This window comes from Chelonoidis abingdonii, chromosome 2 (genome assembly GCF_003597395.2).
Source record: "Chelonoidis abingdonii isolate Lonesome George chromosome 2, CheloAbing_2.0, whole genome shotgun sequence".
NCBI lineage: Eukaryota > Metazoa > Chordata > Testudines > Testudinidae > Chelonoidis > Chelonoidis abingdonii.
Window position 1 is genome coordinate 265,368,725 of NC_133770.1, and position 25,732 is coordinate 265,394,456.

General features: G+C 42.0%; 1 protein-coding gene across 2 annotated transcripts in view; it reads left to right on the forward strand.

Annotated features, from left to right (window-relative positions):
* The window catches only part of DCAF13 (DDB1 and CUL4 associated factor 13), a 41,272-nt gene that overhangs the window by 12,280 nt on the left and 3,260 nt on the right, over positions 1-25,732 (forward strand). For both annotated transcript variants that reach the window (XM_075063181.1, XM_032772345.2), the window contains 3 exons: positions 3,720-3,802; positions 8,004-8,168; positions 17,377-17,512. In XM_075063181.1, the coding sequence (XP_074919282.1) occupies positions 3,720-3,802; positions 8,004-8,168; positions 17,377-17,512 (384 nt within the window). The remainder of the gene's footprint in view (positions 1-3,719; positions 3,803-8,003; positions 8,169-17,376; positions 17,513-25,732) is intronic.

The following is a 25,732-nucleotide window of genomic DNA, read 5'->3' on the forward strand; positions in this document are numbered from 1 at the left end:
AAAGATTGTCTGTAGTACCCACCAGATTGGTGGACAGTGATCAATCCAGCAGGGGTCAATTTATCGCATCTAGTATAGACATGATAAATTGACTACTGAGTGCTCTCCCGTCGACTCTAGTCTCCACCAGAATGAGAAGAGCAAGCGGAGTCAACGGGAGAGCGTCAGCTGTCGACTTACTGCAGTGAAGACACCGCAGTAAGTAGATCTAAATACATTGATTTCAACTCTGCTTTTGCATAGCTGAAGTTGTGTATATTAGATCGACCCTGCCCGGTATGGTAGACAAGCCCTTAGTTGTGTTCATTTAATGTAGTGCTCCGACACGTGATGTTTTTTCTTGCCAGAGGGGGAGATAAAGTAATTTTTTTAACTTTTAAAAGATTTTCACTCAGAAAAGGAGATCCAGTTTAAGCTGTGCTGAAAAATTGAGCTTACACATTTACAAATGGAAATGACAAGTTTTTCTTGAGCTTGCTTGAGTTAAATGGTATGATTGATACATTTCTAGTTAAAACTGAATAAATACTTTGTCGAATAACATTTATATTTATATAAATTATTTTATACACGACATGTGAGTTGTCACTTGCCTTTACAAAAACATTTTAGGCCAGGGGTCGGCAACCTTTCAGAAGTGGTGTGCCGAGTCTTCATTTATTCACTCTAATTTAAAGTTTTGCATGCCAGTAATACATTTTAACATTTTTAGAAGGTCTCTCTTTCTATAAGTCTATAATATATAACTAAACTGTTGTTGTATGTAAAATAAATAAAGGTTTTTAAAATATTTAAGAAGCTTCATTTAAAATTAAATTAAAATGCAGAGCCCTCAGGATCGGTGGCCAGGACCCTGGCAGTGTCAGTGCCACTGAAAATCAGCTCACGTGCCATAGGTTGCCTACCCATGTTTTAGGCAAACCATTAAATGTAAGATAATTCACAACTGAGTATTTATGAACCAATAATGTGGTTATTGGGTTCAAAGACTGACTCAGCTTGATGACATTTTTGCTTCAATGGGAGCGCAGTGTTCTGGCTATTTGTTACGCACTGAGAGTCCTATGGTATATTATGCAGTCTGTCCCCACAAAAAAAATCTGTTTGTTGATGTGAATGGGAGCCTTGTCTGGGGAAACAAGCACAGAATGATCAGTAGATCCTCAGTGATGATCCAGAATAATCTGCTTAGGAAGTCCTAACAGAACAGTATATCTGCTCTTTGATTTAAAATAAATTAATCGATTTTAAAAAAATCCTGACAGCAGAATAGATCTCTTGTAAGAGAATGGAAATACTTCAAGATTTTTAGTATGTAAGAAAGTGCTTTCAGTGGGAGGCAACTATAGCTCTACATTCACTCTATTCCAAGCCATCATTATGGTTTATTTTTCATACTTAAAATAAGTTCTTAATCCTGGTATTATTACACCTCTACCCCGTTATAACGCCCCAATATAACACAAATTTGGATATAACGTGGTAAAGCAGTGCTTCAGCAGGGTGAGGCTGTGTACTCCAGCAGATCAAAGCAAGTTTGATATAACGCAGTTTCACCTATAACACAGGGGGTTGGACTAGATGACCTCCTGAGGTCCCTTTCAGCCCTGATATTCTATGATAAGAGCTCTATGTGGCTTAACTATTTTAGCAATAGTAAATATGAAACTATGATAGGAGGTAAAATTAAAAAAAACTCTGCCACAAAATCCTGGCTTGCGGATGAGAAGCTTTTAAAGCAATTATGATGAAGTGCTGTTTTCTTATAGAAAAACAGTTTTTTAAAAAAAGGAATTCAAAACAAGAAGCGCTGCTGCTGAAGAAAGATAAGTGGTACCTTGATGATACAATGCAAGAATATCTGGAAGTCTTTGAAAATGATTTATTTTTTAAGAGAGAAATAATCAGTAGAAAAATCTGTGCTATCTTTAAAACAAAGTGGCTGTGAATGAGTGAACTCCTGGCCTGATTATCAGACAGAGATGCCAGATTTCCTGCGGTGGTGTCTGGAGCTGGCCCTGGCTGTAGTGGCTGTGTGAAAAATCACATCCACAGTAACTTAAATCTCTTCAAGCTCCAGACTGATTTCTCCAACTGCTGTCAGGCGTAATATTAGATATGTATGGTAACATTATTTGTTTAGTTGGTGTTTTTACTTAAAAAATGTAGAATGATGCCATGTATGAAACAGTGGACTCAAGATATACTGGACATTCAGTTGGAAAAGAACTATTATGAAACAAGAGGCAAAGGCATAGACTTTGACCAAATCTGTCTCCTTTTGAGAGGGAGTTACCCATACTAAGACCCAAATCAAAACCAACAAATGTTTAGCCACTTCTGATTTACCAGTAATACCAAATAGTTACTTTTTTACCAAAATTTTAAATTTAGAATATTGATTATATATGTAATAAAAATTTGGCTATAAATTTATTTTTGTGACTTTGGTGTAAGCCATGCAGTATTCACTTACTGGTAACTAGTTAAAGACCCTGAAATTTTCATCCACCTATAATAAGGGGAGAGGGGGGAGAGAGAGAGAGAGAGAATAAAGATTAAATACAAAACTTTGACTAGGATTAGAGTTGACCCACTGAGTTGTGAACATTCTGTTTGAATTGCTCGCTTATTAATAACTTCTGTGTAGTTATCCATTTAATATGTGGCAGGAAGAATCACTGTGTGCAAATAACTCTCTTGATACGGTGGTTGGAAGCTTCTCCAAGCCTCAGCAGAGACCAGGGCTAACTCTGTTACTACATGACGGATGACTTTTTTTTTTTTTTTTTCCTCCTCCCCCAACAATTCCCCAGCTGTCTTTACGCTTGCAGGACTCCACTTAAGGGTAGGAGAATAGAACATATGGCTTCCTAATTGGCTATCAGCAAAATGTGTGGGTTGTCTTACGAGGGTAGCTGTCAGCTCCATCTCTACTACTTTAAGATGAAGCTGGTCTCTTCTGTGGCCATGTGGTTTTCACAAGCTCAGGATGCAAAATTTCTGACTCGTGAAGCAACTTATTGCCAACGGTACAGGTCCCATTTTTACTTAGTATATCTATGGTATTATACTAACTGCACCGACCCAAAAACTCCTAGGCATTTCTCAAAGCAGACAAGATATAATCTTGACCTGAGGACTTAATGAACAATAATTTCTGCCATAGTAAGAAGATAACAACGGGGGCAAGGAGTAGTTGCAGAAAGGACAGGGGCAGTATTAATTTTATGTGATTATTTAGCAAGACTAATCCATTTCATCATCCATTAAAGATGACTTTTAAAGAAATAAATATATTGAATAGATAATAGATTTGAAAGGTTCCTGTTGGTATTGTGGAAGAAGTGGGCCTACGGGGGAAATTTAAAAGTAGCTTGGTGGACCAGCTCAGGTATGGTATTCCCTGGGTAGAGGGCAGCATGGCATGGCATAAAGCCCTTGTTACGTGACATGTCTCTACAGAGAACTTAATTGCAGCATAATCTGAAGGAAAGACCTCATGATTTGGGACAAGAATTCCTGAGTCCTAATCCTTGCACTGCTACTGAAATGCTCTGTGGCCTTGGGTATGTCACTTCACCCTTCTGCCTCGGTTTCTGCATCTGTAGAATGGAATTGTTTACCTGCTTCCCAGAGGTGTTGGGAGATTTGATGTGTGTGGAGAATGGCCACTATTTATTACTTATAACAATGTAGTAACATGTAACTTTCTTCAGGTTATCTTGGACATGAGGACAAATACACTTTGTTGGAACCCCATGGAAGCTTTTATTTTCACTTCAGCAAATGAGGACCACAAGTAAGCATGATCTCACTTTTTGGTGATCCCTGTTAGTTTATTTACCTAAATCTTATTTTTATAAAAACTCTTCACATTTTATGTTTGAGTCACTTAAGTAAATGACTAATTAGAGAATCATAGGTTTGTTGGATATAAAACTTGTATTAAGTAGCATACCACTCTTTCCACATGAATCAATAGCTGGAATTAATACATTGTCTTTTACTAAAAATTAGCCACCATTTTGTTCTCTAAGGGCCTATTGAAGCAGTCCTTATTTGGCTTTTAAGTCAGTGAGAGTGTGGAAAGACTGCATGATTTGTCCCCTGCCTTTGCAAGACCAAAAGATAGTGCTGCTACGGAGGGCTGTAGTACTATGTACCCACCAGCTACTGTTGTACTCCGAACTTGCTTTCTCAAACTAAATCCGCTGTTCATATATTTACAAGGTCTGTCTGTCCTTGATATGCCTGGGTAACTTATCTGCACTGAAAGTTATGCATGATCATCAAAATCAGAGTAACTATTTCTGTAGGAGAAGGAAATGGGAATATAAGATGACAGCTCTTCGGTCACCATTTTAGCTCACAATAAGAAAAAGTGAATTGATGTAAGTGTAACCTATAGTGGCACTTGGAAATTAAACATCATTGAGCCAGCCACCAGCGGAATGGAAGTGCTTATTTACTTGCCAGCGATCACGAGTCCTGGCATAGTGTGCTAATCAGCTATTTTGGCATGAACGTTTCTTAAAAAAAAAAAAAAAAAAGCCTCTTGATTTTTTTTTCTTTTTTCCACAAAAGGTTTTAATACTTATCCTTTGCTAGCTCTTCCTGTCTCCTAAAGCACTTTTATTTTTTTTATGTTTGGATGGCATTGGCCACTTGAACAGTCAACCTAATGTTGGAAAAAAGCCTTTTCTCTCTCTAATGGTGTTTAAACCCAGAATCACTCAAGATGCACTTCATACCTTTCTTTCCAAGGAGCCAGTGGTCCAAAAACAGAGATCACCGCTTTATTCTAGAGTACATTAATATAGTGACTCTTCTTGAGGATACTCTTCCAAAGAACCGGTAACTGGCCATATCCTTGAAAAGGGGCATACATTGGATGCTCTATTTATTCCTTATTCACGTGATGGGAAAAGTAAGGCCTCCTAAGCAGTTTAGCACATCTCATAGCTTGTAGCACCACTGAAGTGGTCAAAACTTTATGGAGTTGGCAACCGCTATTAATTCCTCTAATTTGTGTTTAAAAAAATACAGTGGGTAATAGTACTTATGTACTGTTGTATATCTTCAACACATTGTACAAGCATTAGTTAATTAAATAGTGGAGTAGCAGGTGCAAGTGGGAGAATTCAGAAGGAAAAAGTGCATAGGAAAAAAGACTATGCATCTAATTAATTCCAGCTATCTATCCATCTATGGTGAAGAGGGTGAAGATCATAGCTTAATATTAGCCGCAATAAATGTTCTATATCAGTGTCTATAAAGCACCCTTGAATGCTGGTGCTATGCACATTAATAATCCAGTTAGTTGTTACAGATTGATAGGTGTCAGGTTCTCTCTCAGTGAAGAGTTCTGTCTTTTTTATATTTGAAAGAGCATTTTTAGGGCTTGGGTACAAAGTTAATTTAGATTTAGGTAGGGTGTGTATTTAAAGTACAGTAGCTATTCCAGAATAACTGTAGATGTAGACAAGCCCTTACTAATTTCTCAAAATCCATCTAGACAGGGCTTGAAAAAATCTACTTGCCCATTCTTTTGGGGCGCTTTCCCTGGTGACTGAGTAGGTGTGAGCCAATTTCTGTATAAGTGAAGGTGCTTTTTTTTTTTTTATTTTTTAAGTTCCACTCCTGCTATCTTTTTCAAGCAGTAACAGGATGAAATTAACAAGACTTCATTTTTACTGATACAATTCAGAACCTTGCAGTACAGCAATTTACTGCTGTTTCTGTATGTATTAAAGTAGTATTCAGAGAGAGCAAAATGCTGGACACAAATTTAGGAAGACAGTCCCTGCTGCACGCTATTTACAATCAAGAAAAACTCTGTATAAATGTTATGTGTGGGGAGGAGGGGCCAGGTGGTGTGGTGTTACAGGATCCATCTTTTTTTATTTTTTAAACCACGTACTAATTATCCTTTCCTCAGCTCTAGCAAGTCATTACTGTCTGTCTTATAGATGACATGGTTGAAAGTGGTCGAATAGGTATTTGAATTGGGAGTCTGGGCCTTGTGAGCCCACTCAAGGGCATTCCCTATGTAAAGGGTGAAGTGGAAGAAAGCAGAAGACAGTTGTGGTGAGGCACATAAAAGAGGGATATGTATAGCAGGAGGAAGTGATCAAAGAAGGGGAAGGCTTTAAAGATGGATTTGAACTTGATGCAGTTACAAAGGTCATGCAGACACACAGACCATACAATTGGTACAAGTGCTCCTGGTGAGGACTGTCACTAGTGGCGCAAGGAACGTAATGTGGATACACAAAAGCAGTTTAATTACTGTGGTGGCTGTATGCCTATGTAACTTAGGTCAACATAATTTTGTAGTGTAGACATAGCCTGAGTATCTTTCCCAGACCTGAAGAAGAGCTCTATGGAAGCTGGAAAACTTGTCTCTCTCACCAACAGAAGTTGGTCCAATAAAAGATATTGCCTCGGCCGCTTTGTCTCACTAATTAGAGACCTTGTCATACCTGCCAGTGTTGTAAAAACAAAAATAATAGGAGGCAGATTTATGTAAATCTGCATGTTCATACGTTTGCATAGATATATTTAGATACAGGGAGGGAAAGAGACAGGTCGCCCTAGGGAGAAACCCCAGTGCTTTTCCTTTCTCTTTGCCAAAGTACATCGTTCTTCTTTTCCCTCAAAGACCATTTCATTCTTCAAATACACTCCTCACTGTCACTAATAATGAATTTATGTTTGAAAAATTCTTCTCCCATAAACCAATTTTATTCATTATGAAAAGATAATCTCAATCCAATTTTATTTTTAACTAACAGACCCAAAAGCCAGGGATTTTATTTTAAAATAAAAACAAAACACACTCCCTCTCCCTTAAATTTGTATTTTGTTTAAAAATAAAATAAAATAAAGACACTTTACACACATGCACATCCCCAATCCAGTTCAATACTAAATGGCTTTCCCTCGTATTTTTGTCAGCCTAGGGGTGGCCGCACAGAGAATTTTTTTCCCACGACCCTGCTTTGAGGGCAGGAGGACCAGCACTAGGAACCAGAATAGAAGCTGCAAAGTCAGTAGCTGCTCCACATGCTGGTTGCCCAGGCTGTCCCTTAGCATCTGCAGCCATTCTAATTGTCCTACATTCTGCAGGAGATTGGTTCCCTTCCCCGTTCTCCAAGCAGGCAAAAATTTCCCTGTAGGCTCCTACTGGGAAAATCTGTGGAGTTGGCTGGCCTACCTTCAGTGGAGATGCTACTATGCCGATGGGAGAGCTTCTCCTGTTGGCGTAGTTAATCCACTTCTGCTAGAGGCGGTAGCTATGTTGATGGGAGAAGCCCTCTTATTGGCAAAGCTCTGTCTACACCAGGAGTTAGGTTGGATTAACTGCGTGGCTCAGGGGGTTGGATTTTTCACAGCCCTGAGTGACTTAGTTTTACTGATGTAAATGTATAGTGTAGACCTGACATTAATGAGGGCAGTGTAGCAGAGAAGAAAGGGTGGCAGGCAGGGCAGAAGGTGTGTCAAATGGAGTCTGAGAAACACTCAACAGTTGTAGATGATACGTTTGAGTCTGCAGGTGGGCAGAGTGGAGGACGAAGATGTGGTATCTTATGAAGCAGATTGAGCCAGAGATCCAAAAACAGACTGAGAGAGAAGTAGAGTAATGGAGACTCCCTTTTCCTGTAGGAACAGGGAAGGGATCCTAACTCCAGCAATACAGCTAAACCTACCAGCTAGTATGTGTTCTGTACCTTTTTTCAAGTCCTAAGTTTCTTTTCATGCTTTTATTAGCAATTGTCTGGCTTGAAATAAACTGTTTTAGGGCCTAGGATCTAAAAGCTGAGCTTTGTGGGTGCATATAATAATATACTTCGAAGAAGTGTATGGCGATATGACATGCGTTTGATAATTCAGTTTATTTGGAAATTGGTATCTGAAAAGCACTAATCTTTTTCACGTGTTCATATGAGATGGTATTTAAAGCATGGTGCCTTCTTTTAAATAGCAAATTTCTTTTACAGCTTATATACCTTTGACATGCGCTTTCTTGAGTCGCCTGTAATGGTTCACATGGATCATGTGTCTGCAGTTCTTGATGTGGATTACTCCCCCACTGGGAAAGAATTTGTATCTGCCAGCTTTGATAAATCTATTCGCATTTTTCCTGTAGACAAAGGTCGCAGCAGGTCAGTGATTTTTTTTTTTTTTTCTTCAAATCTCTCTCTTGGGTCTTTGTCCCCCAAAAAGATGCTTAGTGCTCTTATTAACCTATATAATCAATAGATTCCTATTGCATGCCTGTAGGATCTCATCATATGAATGAATGTAAATACTAAATCACTGTCTAAATTTTTATTAAATATATTAGAGTGAAACTCCTATTTAATGAGTAGTGAATTTTGTGTTCTAGTTTTGAGTGAAAATTATAAGTGGAATCCATGGATGAAATTTCTCTAGCTTGTTAAATCATTTTTTTTTTTTTCTCCTCTGACTGATATTTCTGGTACTAAGGTGCCAAGGACAGGAGTAGTCTAAGTGAAACGTTGACCATTTCATATAGAACAGGGGATAGATACACTCTTTGTTTAATGATGTGATGTCCTTTGGGAAGGCAGGTGAATGTTACTTCCCTATCAAGCAATATATCTTGTAGCAAACACACCTTTGATTTCTGCTGTCACCTCAGACCTCTCTTGACACTATTGCTTTCCAAATATGTCTTACATTGAATATCCGTTCTGAATTAGTATTCCTAGATGTATTAATTTGCCTTTGTCCAGGCAAAATCTCATTTTATTTCTTGCCTTTATTTCGGATCTGTGTAGGTCCCTTTGTATATCTTTGTCACCGCTGATATGTGGAACACCTACAATTTTGTAGCATTTGCCTTTTTATGGGCTGTTTTTTCTCCTCCTTTGATTACATACAACAGGTTGTAAAAGATGCCTGTGGAAGCATTCTGGACATTTCTCCCATCTAATTAATTTCCACTTATCTTTTTGTTCATGCTTCTCTAACTGGGTTTTTATCCAGGTGACAGTGTTTATATGCAACAGAGTTTGAATTATTTTTTTTGTGCAAGATTTCATAAGCATAATAAGTACTATACTAAAGTTTAGCTTTCATTTACTGCACTCCCTTAATTATTTTTTCAATTTGATCAAAATCAAAGAAAGTTATCAGGTTTTCTGGCATTATTTGTTCTCCATAAACCTGTACTGTTTGTGTCTGGTTCCATTATTCTGGTTTTTATTCTTGCTGCTTTATTTTACTAGAGAAGACCTCCCAAATAGTGTTTGCAAGACTTACTCTTTTTTCCTTTTCTCAAAAATAGTTGCCAGGGTTTAAGTTTATTAATTATTTCCTCTAGGATGTTGAAATGCATATTAACCAGACCAGCTGACTCTGTGGAGTCAATTTGGTTATTTACAGCTTCCTTAGCTTACTCTCCAAGCTATTCATATGCCCCTTTGTCTTATTAAAGGCCAAGTTTTTTTTTCCTCAGAGTCCTTGATAATTGATCTACAAAACTTTAGTTTTCCTTCAGTCCTAGAATTGTGTTGCAGATACCCACTACAGTTCCTTGACTACTTTTTTATTTTTGTATTGCTAATCAAAGTGGTAGCTGTTTCTTTCATGTCCATCAGATAGATCCATAGAGAGGGAAAAGAGATAGAACTGTGTAGCACTGAAGCGGGGAGAGGGAAAGCATAAGTGCCATCTACCAGGAAGCTTGCCAAAAGAAGTCCGAGCTGATGGTATCCATTTGTGTATCCAGAAGTATTTGTGTTGTATGTGTCCCTGGCACACTAGTAGCTCTGAGAACTGAACAACTTGACTTAAGTACATCTTTAAACCAGGACCACAGGTTTGTCACAGTTAGTTCAGAAGACTTGATTCACCGTCAGGTGGGTTAGGAACTCGTTCTTTCTTTTAAAGGAAAACTTAAATTTGAAAGTTGAAACAGTAGGGAAGACCTAGACCTGATTATTCCTACTTGGGGTATGGAGGGAACTTTTCTTTTTGTGTATGTCTGTAGTGCAAGTGAAGGTGTGGTTGTAGCATGAGCAGGCATACCTGTGCTGGCTTTAATTTAGCAAGCATGGGTAACAGTGACAGGGTAGATGTGATGGTATGGGCTTCAGTATAGCTGGATGCCACAGTACAAGCCCACTGGGGCGCCTGTGTACATACTCTTGTTCCTAGCCCACGCTGAAGTCTGTGCCGCCACATCTACACTATAGTTACCTGTGCTAGCTCAAATAAAACTAGCAATAGATTGTCTACCAATCACATTTTACTTGTAGTGTAGACATATCTTAAGTGCGGAGGGGAGCCTTTGTGGAAGACCTTACATGATATGAGGAAGCAGTAAACACTCTTGTTGGTATTCCAAAGTTCAGCCTTGAAGACATATGCCCTCAAAGGTAGACACAACTCCCATTGTACACAGATATGAAGAGGCAGAATTTTTGGCCAGATTCTAAGGGCATGGTTACATTTGCAGATGTAGAGCTTTGTGAGTTACACTAGCCCTTAGAGACCACAGCAGGGAAAGCACTGCAGTGTGTTCATGCTGTCAGCTGCAAGCGCAGTGGTGTGGCCACATCTGCAGCACTTGCAGCGGCATTGGGAGTGGTGCATTATGGGCAGCTATGCTACAGAGCACCTCTTCCCATTCTGGCACTGTGACTTGTGGGAAGGGGGGCATACAGGGCTGTCATAAACAGATAGCTAAGGGTTAATGTTTCTTTTACCTGTAAAGGGTTAACAAAGGGAACCAAACACGTGACAAGAGGACCAATCAGGAAACCCGATTTGTCAAAGCTTAAGGGAGGGAATTTGTGGGGTTTTTCTTGGTCTTGGGTCTTTGTCTGTTCTGTGCTCTCTCAGCTATGAGAGGGTCTATTTCCAGTCCTTCTAATCTTCTGTTTTCCCAGTTGTAAGTACAAAGTTAGCAAAAGTATAGTCTTTTAAATTGTTTTGCTGTATTTGCATCTGTGTATCTGGCTGGTGGATGTCGTGTTATTTGGCTATAAGTACTTTAATTGTCTTGTTTTTGGGTAGGCTGTTTATCCCTTTTTCTATTGTTATTCATTTTCTGTAAGTTGAAACCCTGTATATCTTACCATCTAGATTACAGAGAACTGTTATTCTATTCTATTCTTTTTTTTTTTTTTTTTATTTAAAGTTTGCTTTTAAGACCTGTTGATTTTTTTAGTTTCTAGTGACCCACCAGGAAATTGGTGGGAGAAAGGAAAGACAGGAGGAGGGGTAAAACTTGCTCTCTGTGTTTAACTCTCCTAGTGTCCCAGGGTGGGAAGAAGCTACAGGGAAAATGAGAGAGAGAATCTTTTTCTGTTTCCTTGTCTTTGGGGTTTGTCTCTTTGTGGAAGAGAGGAGACATGCTTCTTCTGTATTGTGATGAAAGAGATTGCATCAGTAACTCTCAGGTTAGCCCAGAGAGGAAATCTGGTGGTGAGAGAGGTGGAGGAATGGTGGATTTCCCTTGGTGTAAGACTACAGAGCTGTCTATGTCTTGGGGTCCCCCAGGGAAGGTTTTGGGGAGACCAGAGTGAGCCAAGACACTGGAAATTCTTGGCTGGTGGCAGCGATATCAAATCTAAGCTGGTAATTAAGCTTAGAGGGGTTCATGCTAGCTTCTCGGGTTATGAACGCTAAGGTTCAAATCTGAGTAGGGAAAGCTATGATAAGGGCGTTCTGTGTCCTGTTGCAGTGCCCCATGATGCATCACTTCTCATCCCAGCAATCCCTGTATTTCCATCCACATTTGGTGCCATCTTTCAATATTTTTTGTACTGCGCACTCTGTCTTCCCTTTCGGTCTGCGGGAATGGAACCTGAACTTGTGAGGAATATGCTGATGGGTCTCGCCAGCATGTCATGAATTGCAGTTGAGTTACTCCTTAAGCTACAAAGTGACAGTGAGGAGTCCGACAGTGATGTCGACTCGCGTAATGCATACAAAACGGACATGCTCACCACAGTGGAACGCAGCTTTTGGGCTCGGGGAAACAAGCATTGAGTGGTTGGATCACATCGTCACGCAAGTCTGGGATGACAAGCAGTGGCTGCAGAACTTTTGAGAAAAGCCACTTTCATGGGACTGTATGCTGAGCTTGCCCCCACCCTGCAGCGCAAGGACACAAGATTGAGAGCTGCCCTGCTGGTGGAGAAGTGGGTGGCTATTGCAATCTGGAAGCTGGCAACTTCATTCACCTAACCAGTTTGGAGTGGGAAAGTCGACCATTGGAATCATCTTGATGCAAGTTTGCAGGGCCATTTGCATCCTGCTTAGAAGAACCGTGACTCTGGGCAACGTGCGTGACATTGTGGCTGGCTTTGCACAAATGGGTTTCCCTAACTGCAGAGGGGTGATAGATGGGACACACATTCCAATTCTGGCACCAGACCACCTAGCCTTTGAGTACATAAATTCGAAGGGGTATTTCTCTATGGTTCTTGAGGAGATTGTGGATCACCATGGGCATTTCATTGACATTAAAGCAGGCTGGTCCCGAAAGGTTCATGACGCATGCATCTTTCGGAACGCAGGCCTGCTCAGGAAGCTGCAAGCAGGGACTTTCTTCCCAGACCAGATCATCACGTAGGGGAAGTCGAAATGCCCATTGTGATCCTTGGAGACCCCGCTTACACTTCAATGCTATGGCTCATGAAACCCTACACAGGGAGCCTTGACAGCAGCAAGGAGTAGTTCAACAACAGGCTGAATCGGTGCAGAATGACTTGAGTGTGGCTTTGGCCGTTTAAAGGGCTGCTGGCGCTGTCTGTATGGGAAGCTGGACCTGTCGATGACAACATCCCCATGGTTATAGCCACGTGCTGTACCCTCCATAACATTTGTGAAGGGAAGGGTGAAAGCTTCATTCAGGCATGGACTTCAGCGGTTCAACACCTGGAGGCTGAATTTGAACAGCCAGAGACCAGGGCTATTAGAGGGGCCCAGCGTGGGGCTGTAGGATTAAGGATGCCTTGAGGGAGCAATTTGATGCTGAAAGCCACCAGTAATGTTTGGTGCCCTGCACGGGAGTGAAGTGCAGTGGTTCCAGTGCTAGTAGGCATCTGTGTTTGCTACGTATGATGCACTGACTTGCGGTGCCTGTTGCTTTCCTGGGCTACAGTATCTTTTACTTAATGCAATAAAGAATGTTTTCAAAGTCAAAAAATTCATTTATTGAAAAGAAACACAATTGCATGGGAAACGGAAAAGGCATGACGCATTTGTGCTGTGTGGGAGGAGGGAAGAGGGCGGGTAGGGAACAGGACAATCACAGTTTTGCGTATGTCCTGTTATCATACTCGGCCTTCCTGTCTGAGAGCTGTGCAATGAGTGCTGCACTTCAGGCTGGCTAAAATGCATGGTGGTAGGGGTTGAGTGTAGTGGATAAAGGTCATAGTTTGCAGGGCTGGGTGGTGAAGCTATAGATGGTAGAGGCAGCTAGTGGCGATAAGAACCTGGGTGTTGGGGAAAGTGAGTTGGCAGTGACATGGGGGCACAAGGGAAAGTGTTTTGGAACAAGGGCTGCAGTGGGTCTGCATTGCTACAATCGCCTGTATTGAGTCCACTTGGTGCCCCATGATGCTTAGCAGCTGCTCTGTGCTTCGGTGCTGGCGATCCGCATTCTGCTGGTGGAGCCTCCTTTCAGTCTCCCACCACTCCTATACTTTTTGATTTTTATTCAGGGACTGCTACATGACTTCGTCCAGCAGGTCTTCTTTGGTTCTTCACAGACGTTTCCTGATTCTTTGGAGTCTTTCGGCCGTTGATAACAAGGACGGCTGGATCTCAAGTTGCATCTGTAAAGCCAAAATGTAACACTTAACAGAGGCAGCATTGTTCACACCAGACAGAGCAATGATTTGGCCATACTTGTACACAATAGCAGAAACTGCCCATCCCAAAGCAAGTGCACATGACCCACAGGAGCTCCAAAATGTTGAGTAAGCACAGGGGAAAGGAGGACTGATTGTTTCACGACTGTACTATCCTCTGGGGTTCTGTTTCTTGGGGAGAGCCAACAGCTGCAGGGGGCCCCATACTGAACACTGTCCCCACATTTTCTACAGGATGAGTTCATCCTGGAAGATATGTTGAGGGTGACCTGGGAAGCAAGGGGGGGTCTTCTACTACAATGCGACTTCTGCCTTGGCCCTTATGCCGCTTGCCTGTGTGCAGCAGTGGTCCCTCCACCCCTCACGGCCCAGTAGCACGGGCATGTTCGCCTTACTGGGACAAGGAGCACAGTAGCTCTGCCAAGGAACCTGCGCAAGCAGATTGCCCAGCTTCTGCATGAGACCTTTGAAGAGTGCTGAGGCCGATTACCGTGATGTGAGAGAGCACATCAACGTGCTATTCCGCGTCTAGGCATGCACACCACCCTAACCCTTCTTTCTGCAACCCTCCTCACCCCAAGAGCCCGCACCCAACTACATTCCTCAAATAAAAGCCTCTTTCCAGGTACCTCCTCTGCTGTTTGGTCTTCCCCAAGACCATCCACTGTGACTGGCTACCTTCCTCCTGGTTTGAAAACAGCTCCGGGCTGCATGCATCTAGGGATGCTGGGCTGTCCCCCTTCTCCTCAGCACCCTTCCTTCTGCTTTCTTGCTCCTGCTTTGTTGAACTCTGCTGCTACAGCCTCTGAAGTATCCATGGTGATCTTCATTGTGGAGGTGGGGTTGCTGCCAAGTATTGTGTCCAGTTCTTTGTAGAAATGGCAGGTCGTGGGGGCAGCACCGGAGCAGCAGTTTGCATCACGCGTTTTGTCGTAGGCACTCCGCAGCTCCTTCACTTTAACCCTGCACTGCTGTGCATCCTGGTCATGGCCCCATTCCATCATGTCCCTTGATATCTGCCTGAAAGTATCATAATTCCTACGGCTAGAAGGCAGCTGGGACTGGACAGCTTTCTCCCCGCGAACACTGATGAAGTCCACTGCCTCATCATTGCTTCATAGTGGGGATCGCCTGGCGTGTGGAGGCGTGGTCACATGGAAGGATGCGCTGAGAGCACTCCATGCCTTGCTGAGCAAACAGGAAGGGGAATTTCAGAATTCCCAGAGAATTTAAAGGGCGGGTCTGATGGTTGATCACCTGAGGGCAGGGCAGTATAGTTCAAAGTGATGACCAGAGTGGCTAGAACAGGCATTGTGGAACACTTCTGGAGGCTGATCAGAGCACATTAATAGACCAGGGCATCCACACTGGCGCCATGGCACTCCAGACAGGGCGCAGCAAGCATTATGCTTCTTGTGGAGGTGGATTACCAGGGCACTCCAGCTGCGGAATATGAGCGCTCTATGTGCCTTGCCAGTGTGGACACCTCGGGAGTTAGAGCACTCAGGGCTGACTTAATGCACTCTAACTTGCAAGTGTAACCAAGCCCTAAACTGATGTAAATTGACGTCCAGATGCTCCCCAGGTTACACAAACCCGATTTACGCAAATCCGCACTTAGGGAAAAAGTTACGTAAGTTTTGTAAGCTAGAAAGTGGTGGGTTTTTTGCGTAATGGTCGGGTATACATTCCCGACTTACGCAAAATTTGAGTTACGCAAGGTGTTCCGGAATGGAATGGTTACATAAGTCAAGGAGCATCTGTATTTCTTTTGAAGTTTATGGAGCTACGTCTGTTCACACCAGGTGAGATTATAGCCCTTGATATAGGATACTAACTAACTCTTTATAGTTGTTGACTTGTTTTACAAGATCAGTAGCTTGGACTTTAATGGAGGCAGCCTGGTCCAGTGTATTGGATGCTGCAATGAGTCAGAAGACTTAGGCATTTTCTTGGCTCTGCAATTGCTTTCCTGTGTAGCTAGTTCAAATCACTTAAGTCCTAAGGCACACAGAAGTTATCTATATATGGAGTTATTCAGGACTAGCTCCATGTATCCTCTTATTCCATAATAAGTGTGCCGTGATCTTATTTAGTTTAGCCCAGTGTATTAAGCTAAACAGGGAAAAAAGGCACTTTTCCTTTGGAACAAGAGTGTGCACAAATGGAATTGGTCAGGAATAGCTATTGTGCTTTTAAATCATACCCTAACTTAAACTGAATGAATTTTCAAGTGTACATAAGCCTTTATTTTGCCAACTCTAAAATTGCAATAATGATACTTGGCAACCACTGTAGTGTATTTTGGGCCTGATCTAAAGTCCACTGAGGTCATTAGGCCCCCACATGTTTGTGTAAAAGGCACAATATATGCTAATTATCTGTTAAAACTATTTTCTATCTGGTTTATTGATCTAATATAGATTTAAATAATACAAAAATTAAAGGTTAAAACATGAAGTTTGATTAAACTAAAAATGTTCTAAACTTAGAACATTGGTAAATATATAAGACATAGTAAACGTTTGTTTGTTTATGTAGCTGAAACCAAGTTATTGCTTTATGTGAATGTTATTGATCTATTTGTTCGCTTGGTAAATATTGAATGAAATCCAAATAGGAGTTTGTTTTAAATAGTGATTTAAATGTAACATTTAGAAGCATTCACTCATAATTTAGCTGAAAAATCTATAGTTTGTTGAACACAGAAATGAAGCATTTCTGAAGATCAGTGCAAATTTATTTTTCAAATATTGCTAGCATTGTTGAACAAAAAGTTGATCTGTTGTTTGTCTACAGAAATTACTAGCTATTGGTTTAAAAGCAACATTACTGTTCTAAATCCTTCACCCACTTGTCAACAATGGTCACTCCCCAGTGCGTGCTGAAGCACTTTTATTTTAAGCTGTTTTCTCATATGGTTTGCAAATTCCTCACTGACTGACAAAGGAGGAGGCTATTTTTCTGGGGATAAAGGATGAAAATTTGTTGTGAATAGTAACTGACACATCACCACGTTCGTATTAATGCTTTTAGGTTTCAAACATCTTCTCACTCATGGTATTGGTGCCAGACAGACTAAGTTTAGCTCTACAGTTCCCATATCTGTAATGCTTACACAGGACATTATACTAAAAAATATTGAGTAAAATTTATAAAGAAACAGCTCTCTAGGATTTGTAGTTAGTGTACGTCTGTATGACCAACTTCAGTAATCTAAAGAGAGCAATTCTTCTTCTAGTTAGATGTTATGGAAAAGATGAGGGTTTTTTTGTTTTGTTTTAAGTATTATCTAGACAGTGTTTTTTGTCAGTATATTCTAGGCAGAATTTAATTGGAGAACTTGCCATGTGTCAGTTTGGAGACTATTCCCCTGTAAACAAAACCATTTTAATCAGTTATAGTTATTGTAGAACAATATTCAGACCTTGAAGAGAGAACGTCATGATATTTGAAAGGCAGTAATGATCAGGAAGATAACTATAACACATTTTCTAATGTTTCTTTTGACTTCTTTTAGAGAGGTATATCATACAAAGCGAATGCAGCATGTCATCACTGTCAAGTGGACCTCTGACAATAAGTATATTCTATGTGGCTCAGATGAGATGAACATTCGTCTGTGGAAAGCTAATGCTTCTGAAAAACTGGGCGTGGTAAGATTTTGTGCTAGCTTTACCGGTTATCTCAAGACAGATTAAGATATGAAACAGTATTTGTTTCAAAATTAAACGTCTAAAAATTCAGAACTTTCTAAAAGGAAAACTTAATTGAAAATTTCTTCTGAAAATTGAGATAATAAGCAAATCAGCATACTCAGTATGGGCAAATATTTCACTTACTGTGACCTTTACTGCTACCTCCATTGTTTATAATATTAGAATCATGCATTTTTGCCCTGTAAAGCTTATTTTGTTATATTTTATTAAAGTATACTATTCAGCTTATACCAGTCTGAACAGGATTTGAGCCTTTCACATCTACGATGCAGGTATGAATTCAGCCCTGAGCAGTAGTGACAAAAGACCAAATTCTGTCTGTGTGTGTCTCTCTCTCTCTCGCCAACAGAAGTTGGTCTAGTAAAAGATATTACCTGATCCACCTTGACTTGCTAATATCATGGGACCAGCATGGCTACAACAACACTGCATACACATTCTGGCATGACCTATGTCTATTAGAGTGCAGTGTCATTATTTGCCAAAAACTGTTCTGTGATCTGTGTGAAATAAGATGGTGCCCTTTGTATAGTTCCTAGTGGGATAGATCCGTATATACTAAACAACTTGCTCTGGTGTAACTGACTGTCTAGTTAGTCTATCTGAACCCCTAATACAGGTGTGTGTAATTAGTTTATTACACTGAACAGAATCTGTTTTAAGTGTGACTTAAAACTGATTGATTTGAACACATCTGTTAGAGGTTTATACTAGCATAACTAGACAGACTTTTTATTTACCTCAATGCAAGTTGTGTAATACAGTAAAAGGCAAAATCTGATATCGCAGTTGCTGCTAATTTTGTACACTCCTAAGCAGACTTAGTAAGTAGATCAAGGTTTGAACGGGTATGGAGAGTGAAGCTGCCCTCTCCCTCTCTTGGAATAGTCCCTTTAAGTCCTGGTGGCGGCATATTAGTAGGGTAGTTGGGAGATGCTTGCGCTGCTACTGCTTATTCTATATCAGTCTGTAGAGCTGTCAGTCTGATATTTTTCACAGTAATGCATTTTTCTTTTGTAAAAGCCAGGAAGGGAGGAATCTTAAACTATAATCTGATCAGCAGAATATATGTAGCCTATAAACATTTATATAGTAACAAATTAGCATTGAAATTAAATTTCTATAAAATGTTGATTGGCCACTTTCTTTACTTAGGCTGCTGCAGTAGTCACTTTGGTCTATGTTTTGGCTGTATTTATAGGGAGTTTTATATGTAGCGGTCCACATAAGTGTCTTTTGTAAGTATCAGACAAAAAACCACCTCTAGTTGTAGGGACTGTGTGACATCCACTGTGTAATTCTCTGTTGCTGCTGATGTAGCTGAGCCCCTTCCACACTACTGCAATGATGGACGGAAGTACAACATGCTAAAAATAATTTGTTTATCCAACTGGTTGCTCATCATATACAATACAGATGCATCCTCTCACATATGGCATCACAGTATGAGCCAGAACTCCATCTGCTTCATTCATCATCTGTATACTGACTGAGAAAATCACTGTGTCTACCTTCTCCATCCCCCATATGGCTCTAAAACAGGTGCTGTCCAGAAACAGGTTTGATGTGCACCTTTTACTCTTCACATTCTCACACAGTGGTCATAGATGAGTAGCTAAAGCACTGATTCTCAACCCTTCCAGACTACTGTACCCTTTTCAAGAGTCTGCTTTGTCTTGTATATCCCAAGTTTCACCTGACTTAAAAACTTGGGCTTTGGCTTCAGCCTCATGTCACAGGGCTTGGGTTTTCTGCCCTGGGCCCCGGTGGGTCTAACAGTGGCCCTGGTGACCCCATTAAAACGAACTTGCCCACAATTTGAGAATTGCTGATATAGTATATAGAACTGTATAGACAAATCATAGTCTGTATGAAATATTAGTTTGTACTGAATTCACTAGTGCTTTTTATGTAGCCTTTAGTAAAACTAGGCAAATATCTAGATGAGTTGCTGTACCCCCTAGAACACCTTTACGTACCCCTGGTTGAGAACCATTGATATATATATAGAATGACTAACATTTGATAAGAATGATGATGTGGTATTTTTGTTGCAGAATGTAGAATATTCCATTATCCCTGGTAGATGGACAGAGGCAGAATACATGATCTGGAGTTAGGCTGTTTTGCAGAATCTTTAGGTTCAGCTTCCTGGAGTTTCGTTTTATTAACTACTGGTGGCAATGGATTACAGTCTAAGAACTGCTGCTTTGAGTTTAATAGGATGGGTACTTGGTTTTAGGAAATTATGGACAAAGGCAGCATATCTTTTGCATGTAATGAACACTGCTACTTAACACTAAGTACAGTAAAAGCTGTGTTATCCAGCACTTTACCAACTGGAACACTCTATAAACCGGCATTTCTAATTTTCATTGGAAGTCTGGTTGGTGCGGGGCCAGCGGGCTCCCTACCTGGCTTTGTGTGGCTCCCTGGAAACGGTGACATGTCTCTGCTGTCTCCTAGGCGGATGTGCTGCCCCTGCCCCAAGTGCTGGCTCCACAGCTCTTATTGGCCGGAAACCGGAATGCCAAACTCCCATGCCCCAGACACCTCCCAGAGTCCATACCCCAAACCTCCTTCCATCCCAGCTCTGGGCCCCCTCCCGCACCCAAACTCCATCCCTCTTAGTTAACCAAAATTTTTGACTTATCAGCACCCTCCATTCCCCCAACATGCCGGTTAATAAAGCTTTTAGTGTATTCTGAACTATTTTCAAATAGTTAAGTTGTAAGCTTGGTATACAATCTGCCATTTTCTATACAATTTGTATTATTTAATTTGAGGATGCTGCATTGATTACTATTTTATAATTTGTATCACTGTAGTGTCCAACAGATCTAATCATGGTCTAGCTACTTTGTGCTAGGTGCTGTACAAACACGTAGTACGAATGCCTTATTGAATTATTATATCCCAATAACAGGATATGTGGGGTTTGAAACCCCTGCTAGAAGCTGATATGTCTGAATAATTCAAAATTGAATGACAGAATATCAAGATATGTATATATTTATGTAATAACTAGAGCCCTACCAAATTCACAGCCATGAAAAACACGTCACGGATGTGAAATCTGGTGTTTTGTGTGCTTTTACCCTATGCTATACAGATTTCACAGTGTTTCTCAAATTGGGGTCCTGACCCAAAAGGGAGTTGCAGGGAGTCACAAGGTTTATTTTAGGGGGCTTGCAGTATTGCCACCCTTACTTCTTCAGTGCCTCCAGAGCTCAGCGGCCAGAAAGCAGCTGCTGTTGGCCGAGCACCCAGCTCTGAAGACAGTGCCCTGCCAGCAGCACAGGAGTAAGGGTGGCAATACCATACCATGTCATCCTTACTTATGCCCTGCTGCCTTCAGAGCTGGGCGGCCGGAGAGTGGCAGCTGCTGATGGGGTGCCCAGTTCTGCAGACAGCAGTGCAGACGGGTGGCAATACCATACCATACCATACCATCCTTACTTTTGCAGTGCTGCTGGCAGCAGCACTGCCTTCAGAGCTGAATTAAGGTTAGCTGTACTGCAACCTCCCCTACAATAACCTTGTGAGGCCCCCCCCAACTCCTTTTTCGGATCAGGGCCCCTACAATTATAACACTGTGAAATTTCAGATTTAAATAGCTGAAATCGTTAAATTTATTATTTTTAAAATCCTATGACCCTGAAACTGTCCAAAATGGAGCATGAATTTGGTAGGGCCCTAATAATACCATAAAGTGGATACATAACTAATTGGAAACATAGTCCTCAAACAGCAGTTATCAGTGGCTCACTGTCAAACTGGGAGGCCTGCCCCCCCGGCAAGGGTCTGTCCTGGATTAATGACTTCTATAATCGAATGGAGAGTATCCTTATAAAATTTGTAAATGACACCAAGCTGGGAAGGTTTGCAAGCACTTTGGAAGACCGGATTAGAATTCAAAACAACCTTGAAAAATTGGAGAATTAGCCTGAAATCAACAAGATGATATTAATTAAAGACAAGCTAAAGTATTACACTTAGGAGGGGAAATGAAATGCCTGTGTACAAAATGGAGATTGACTGGCTGAGCAGTAATATTACAGAAAAGGATCTAGCAGTTATAGTGGATCACAAATTGAATGAGTCATCAGTGTGATGTAGTATAGCAAAAAGGGCTAGTATTCTGCGGTGTATTAACAGGAGAGTCGTATATAAGACACGGGAGATAATTGTTCTGCCCTACTTGGCAGTGGTGAGACCTCAGCTGAAGTAGTGTGTCCTGTTCTGGGCACCACACTTCAAGAAAGATGTGGACAAACTGGAGTCCAGAGGAAAGCAACAAAAATGATAAAAGGTTTAAAAAACCCTCACCTGTGAGGAAAGATTTAAAAAGGGGCATATTTAGTTTTGAGATAAAAAGATTGAGGGAGGCCCACTAACTCTTTTCAGATATGTTAAGGGCTTTTATAAAGAGGTCACTGATTGTTCTCCATTGTCCACTGAAAATAGAACAAGAAATAAGGGGCTTAATCTGCAGCCAGAGATATATAGGTTAGATATTAGAAAGTTTTTCCTAACTATTAAGATAATTAAGTACTGGAATAGGCTTCCAAGGAGTCTGTGGAATCCCCATCATTGGAGGTTATACACCCACCAGGGATGGTCTAGGTCAGGCCTGCACAACATAGAGCCTCACTGTGCGGCCCGCGGGGGGATTCTAAATCCCCCACACAGGGCGCTCTGCGGGCAGCCCAGAGCCCTTTGAATCCTGGCCGCAGCAGGGAATCAAAGGGCTCTGTACTGCCAACAGGGGTGGGGAGCTCAGAGTCCTTTAAATCTCAGCCACGGTGGGAAATCAAAGGACTCTGGGTTGCTGGCAGCCGTGGGGAGCCCTGAGCCCTTTAAATCCCAGCCGTAGCTTGGAGTCAGAGGGCTCTGGGCTGCCTGCAGAGATTCCCAGCTGTGGGTAGGATTTAAAAGGCTCAGGGCTCCCCGCGGCTGCGGGCAGCCCAGAGCACTTTGAATCCCGGCCCGCGGCCACTGATTTGCCCCATCCCCGGACCCCTGCCCCAACTGCCCCCCAGGACCCCACCCCCTATCTAAATGCCGCTGCTCCTTGTCCCCCGATTGCCCCCTCCTGAGACCCCCCAGTTTCCCCCCAAACTGCCCCTTGGAGACCCCACCCCCCACTGTCCCCTTGATAAACCCCTTGGGACTTCCCATGCCTATAATCCAACTGCTGCCTGGTCCCCCGACTGTGCCCCTCTGAACCTCCGCCCCATCTAAACCCCCTGCTCCCTGTCCCCTAACTGCCCCAGACCCGCCTACCCCTTCTCCAACCCCCAGCCTTTTCCATCGCCACTCAGGGCCAGCATGTCTGGCTCCTGTGCAGCTCCAGAAACGCTGCTGCCATGCGTCCCCATGGTAGGCCATAGCTGCCTCTCCCCCCGCCAGCACCTGCCTCCATGATTTGAACACCTCAAAATTCAGGGAGTGCTCAAGCTCAGTTGGGCAGCTGTTACTTCATTTCTCCAAATCAATGGAACTGTCCACTGTACACTTGCTGGAGAAAAAGTAGGATAAATTTGACAAGAAATGCATATTAGCACTGGAATTTGCTATTTTCACAGCCATTGCCTTTTTTGTTCGTTTAAAAGTGAAGACAGTGATATTTATTGCAAATTCCCATAGAAAGAAGAGTGGAACAAAGAATTAATAAAGGCACCATCAACTTTCCTTCATTTATGGGGACAGCTTTTATAATATGCTATCCAGATATCCTCCGGTCACACAGCTGAAAATTGTTCCAGCTTTACTGCAGGCTCTGTAACCATATGGGACAAAATCCTGTCTGTGTTCTGTTGCACATCCAAATTTCCTGCTGAATGGACCTGCCCTGGAGCCGAGTTACCAGTTGACCACGGGGCTGGGGTTGGCAGGAGGGGGTGGCACTGTTTGGAGGGGGGCAGGGCTGGGCAGACAGCGGGGTGGTGGGAGGGCACTGGTGGCGAAGAAAGGAGGAAGCCCAGCGCTGCGATGGCAGGGGGTGTGTGTGGGTGGGTGGGGGGAAAGCCCAGGACTGGGGCAGCAGGGTGGTACGGGGGGAGCCCAGGGCTGGGACGGGGGCAGCCAAACTTTTTTTTGCTTGGGGCAGAAAAGACCTAGAGCCGGCCCTGCCGGGTTCCCCCAGCTGCCGGAGCCCTGGGCCCTTTAATTTGCCCCTGAGGGCTCCCAGCCGCCTCTTCAGCTGGGAGCCCCTGGTTGATTTAAAATAAAGTATCACCTCCCCACCCTCAACCTTCCTTTTTTGCCCACAGCTGTTTTGGTGAGGCGGTGCTGGGAAAAGAGGGTTTGTTTCCGCAGGGCTGGGCGGCCCTGGGGCAGGGTGTTTCTGTGGGGCCGGGAGGTTTCGGCCCTCACCTGTTTTCTTTGGAGTAATGTGGCCCTTGCCGCTTTACAAGTTGTGCAGGCCTGGTCTAGGTTTACTTGGTCCTGCCTCAGTGCAGGGGGGTGGATTGGATGACCTGTCAAAGTCTCTTCCAGCTCTATGTTTCTATGATTGTATAAGAGGAAATTTTCAGAAGTGCCTAAATGTCTTAAAGAGCATAAATCCCATTGACTTTCAGTGGGACTTAAGAATCTGAGTCACTTAGACACTTTTGAAAATGTTACACTAGGATAAAGAGGGAATTATGTGTATACAAGTCAGAGGAAGTTAAATTCTGAAATGGAATACAACGCTAAATTCTAGCCAGTGTGATGCATAGATACATGTCAAAGAACCCAAGGCTAGATAGCAGAAGTACACTTGAAAGCTGGCTTCTCTAATATTGGCCTCCCAAACACTGTAGAGAAGCTGCTTTTACAAAAGGGGCATCTCCAAGCCTGGCTAGGGGGTTTTGGGCTGTGGTCTGCATACTTAGTGCAGTTACGCTCCTGACCCAGCAACAACTTGTGTGGAAAAGACCCTGCACAGATTTTTTTCCTATTTAAATTAGATGTTTAATACTTAATGTGCCTCTCTGAATGATATCTAAGCATTGTAGTGCGTTGAAATTGGAGGCTGTTTGTGAATCTCCAATCCATCATGTGTTCTTATTCACACAGCTTTTGTAGCATGTATGCACGACTGTTTGTGAGGGTGTATGCTAACCAGAATTTGGCCCCATCAGCTGCTATATAACTGAGTTTAAGGTTCTTTGTCACTTCAGTGCATAGATGTATCTGTTAAAATGCACGAGGAACAGAACCAAGAACAATAAGGAAAATATAATGCTGTTGTATATCAATCAGAAAATCAGTGGTGTGCCCGCATCTGGACTATTGTGTGCAGCGCTGGTGTCCCTGTCTCAAAAAAGGATACTGCAAAATGTAGAGGGGGTTCAGAGAAGGATAATGAGAGTGACTAGAGGCATGAAAAAACTCTCAGATAAAGAAAAATTGGAAAGGTTGGGATTGTTTACCTTAGGAGAAAAACAAGAGGGGATATAAGGAATGGTACAGAGAAGTTAGACTGGGAGCTCTTCTTGTCTCATAACACAAGCACAATGGGATCCTGGGTGAAACTGAAAGGAGGCCAGTTCGTAACAAGTAAAAGGAAATACTCTTTCACACAACATGCAGTTAGGCTGTGGAACTCAATTCTGTATAAAAAAAAAAAATGTCAGAGTATTTGTAATAAATACTGGAGGTGTTTGGGCTGCACTATTTTCTTAGGTGGGAGGATTTGATTGAATGATGCATACAAATATCATTGCATTTCTAATATATCAGCACCTTGTAAAATGAGGTAATTTGTTGAATTAAGATTTACTTATGCTGGGGAGGCCTGGGTCATCGTGATGTTTTATTATTGCTAATAGCAATTTAAGTTTTTGGTTTTTTTCTAATTGGAGAATTATTCTTTGGCTTGTGCGTAGTGTTTTACTTCCCATTCAGGTGCAATAGAAATGAGGCTAAAAGTGCACTGTTTATTTTGTGTCTTGTGGCTGGTGAATGTTTGTCTGGCTGGAAAGTTGTACTTGCAACACTGTGGCTGCCAAGTATTCATCAGTTCTGACATGCATGTTCCCTTTGTTTTGTTAATGCATTTGGTATTGCTCTCACTATGCAAAATCAGTGAAATGTTCAAGAATCAAAGTCTCTGCAGAAGCCAGAGGCTACACTCCACTGACAATTAAATCTACATGATTCTGTTTA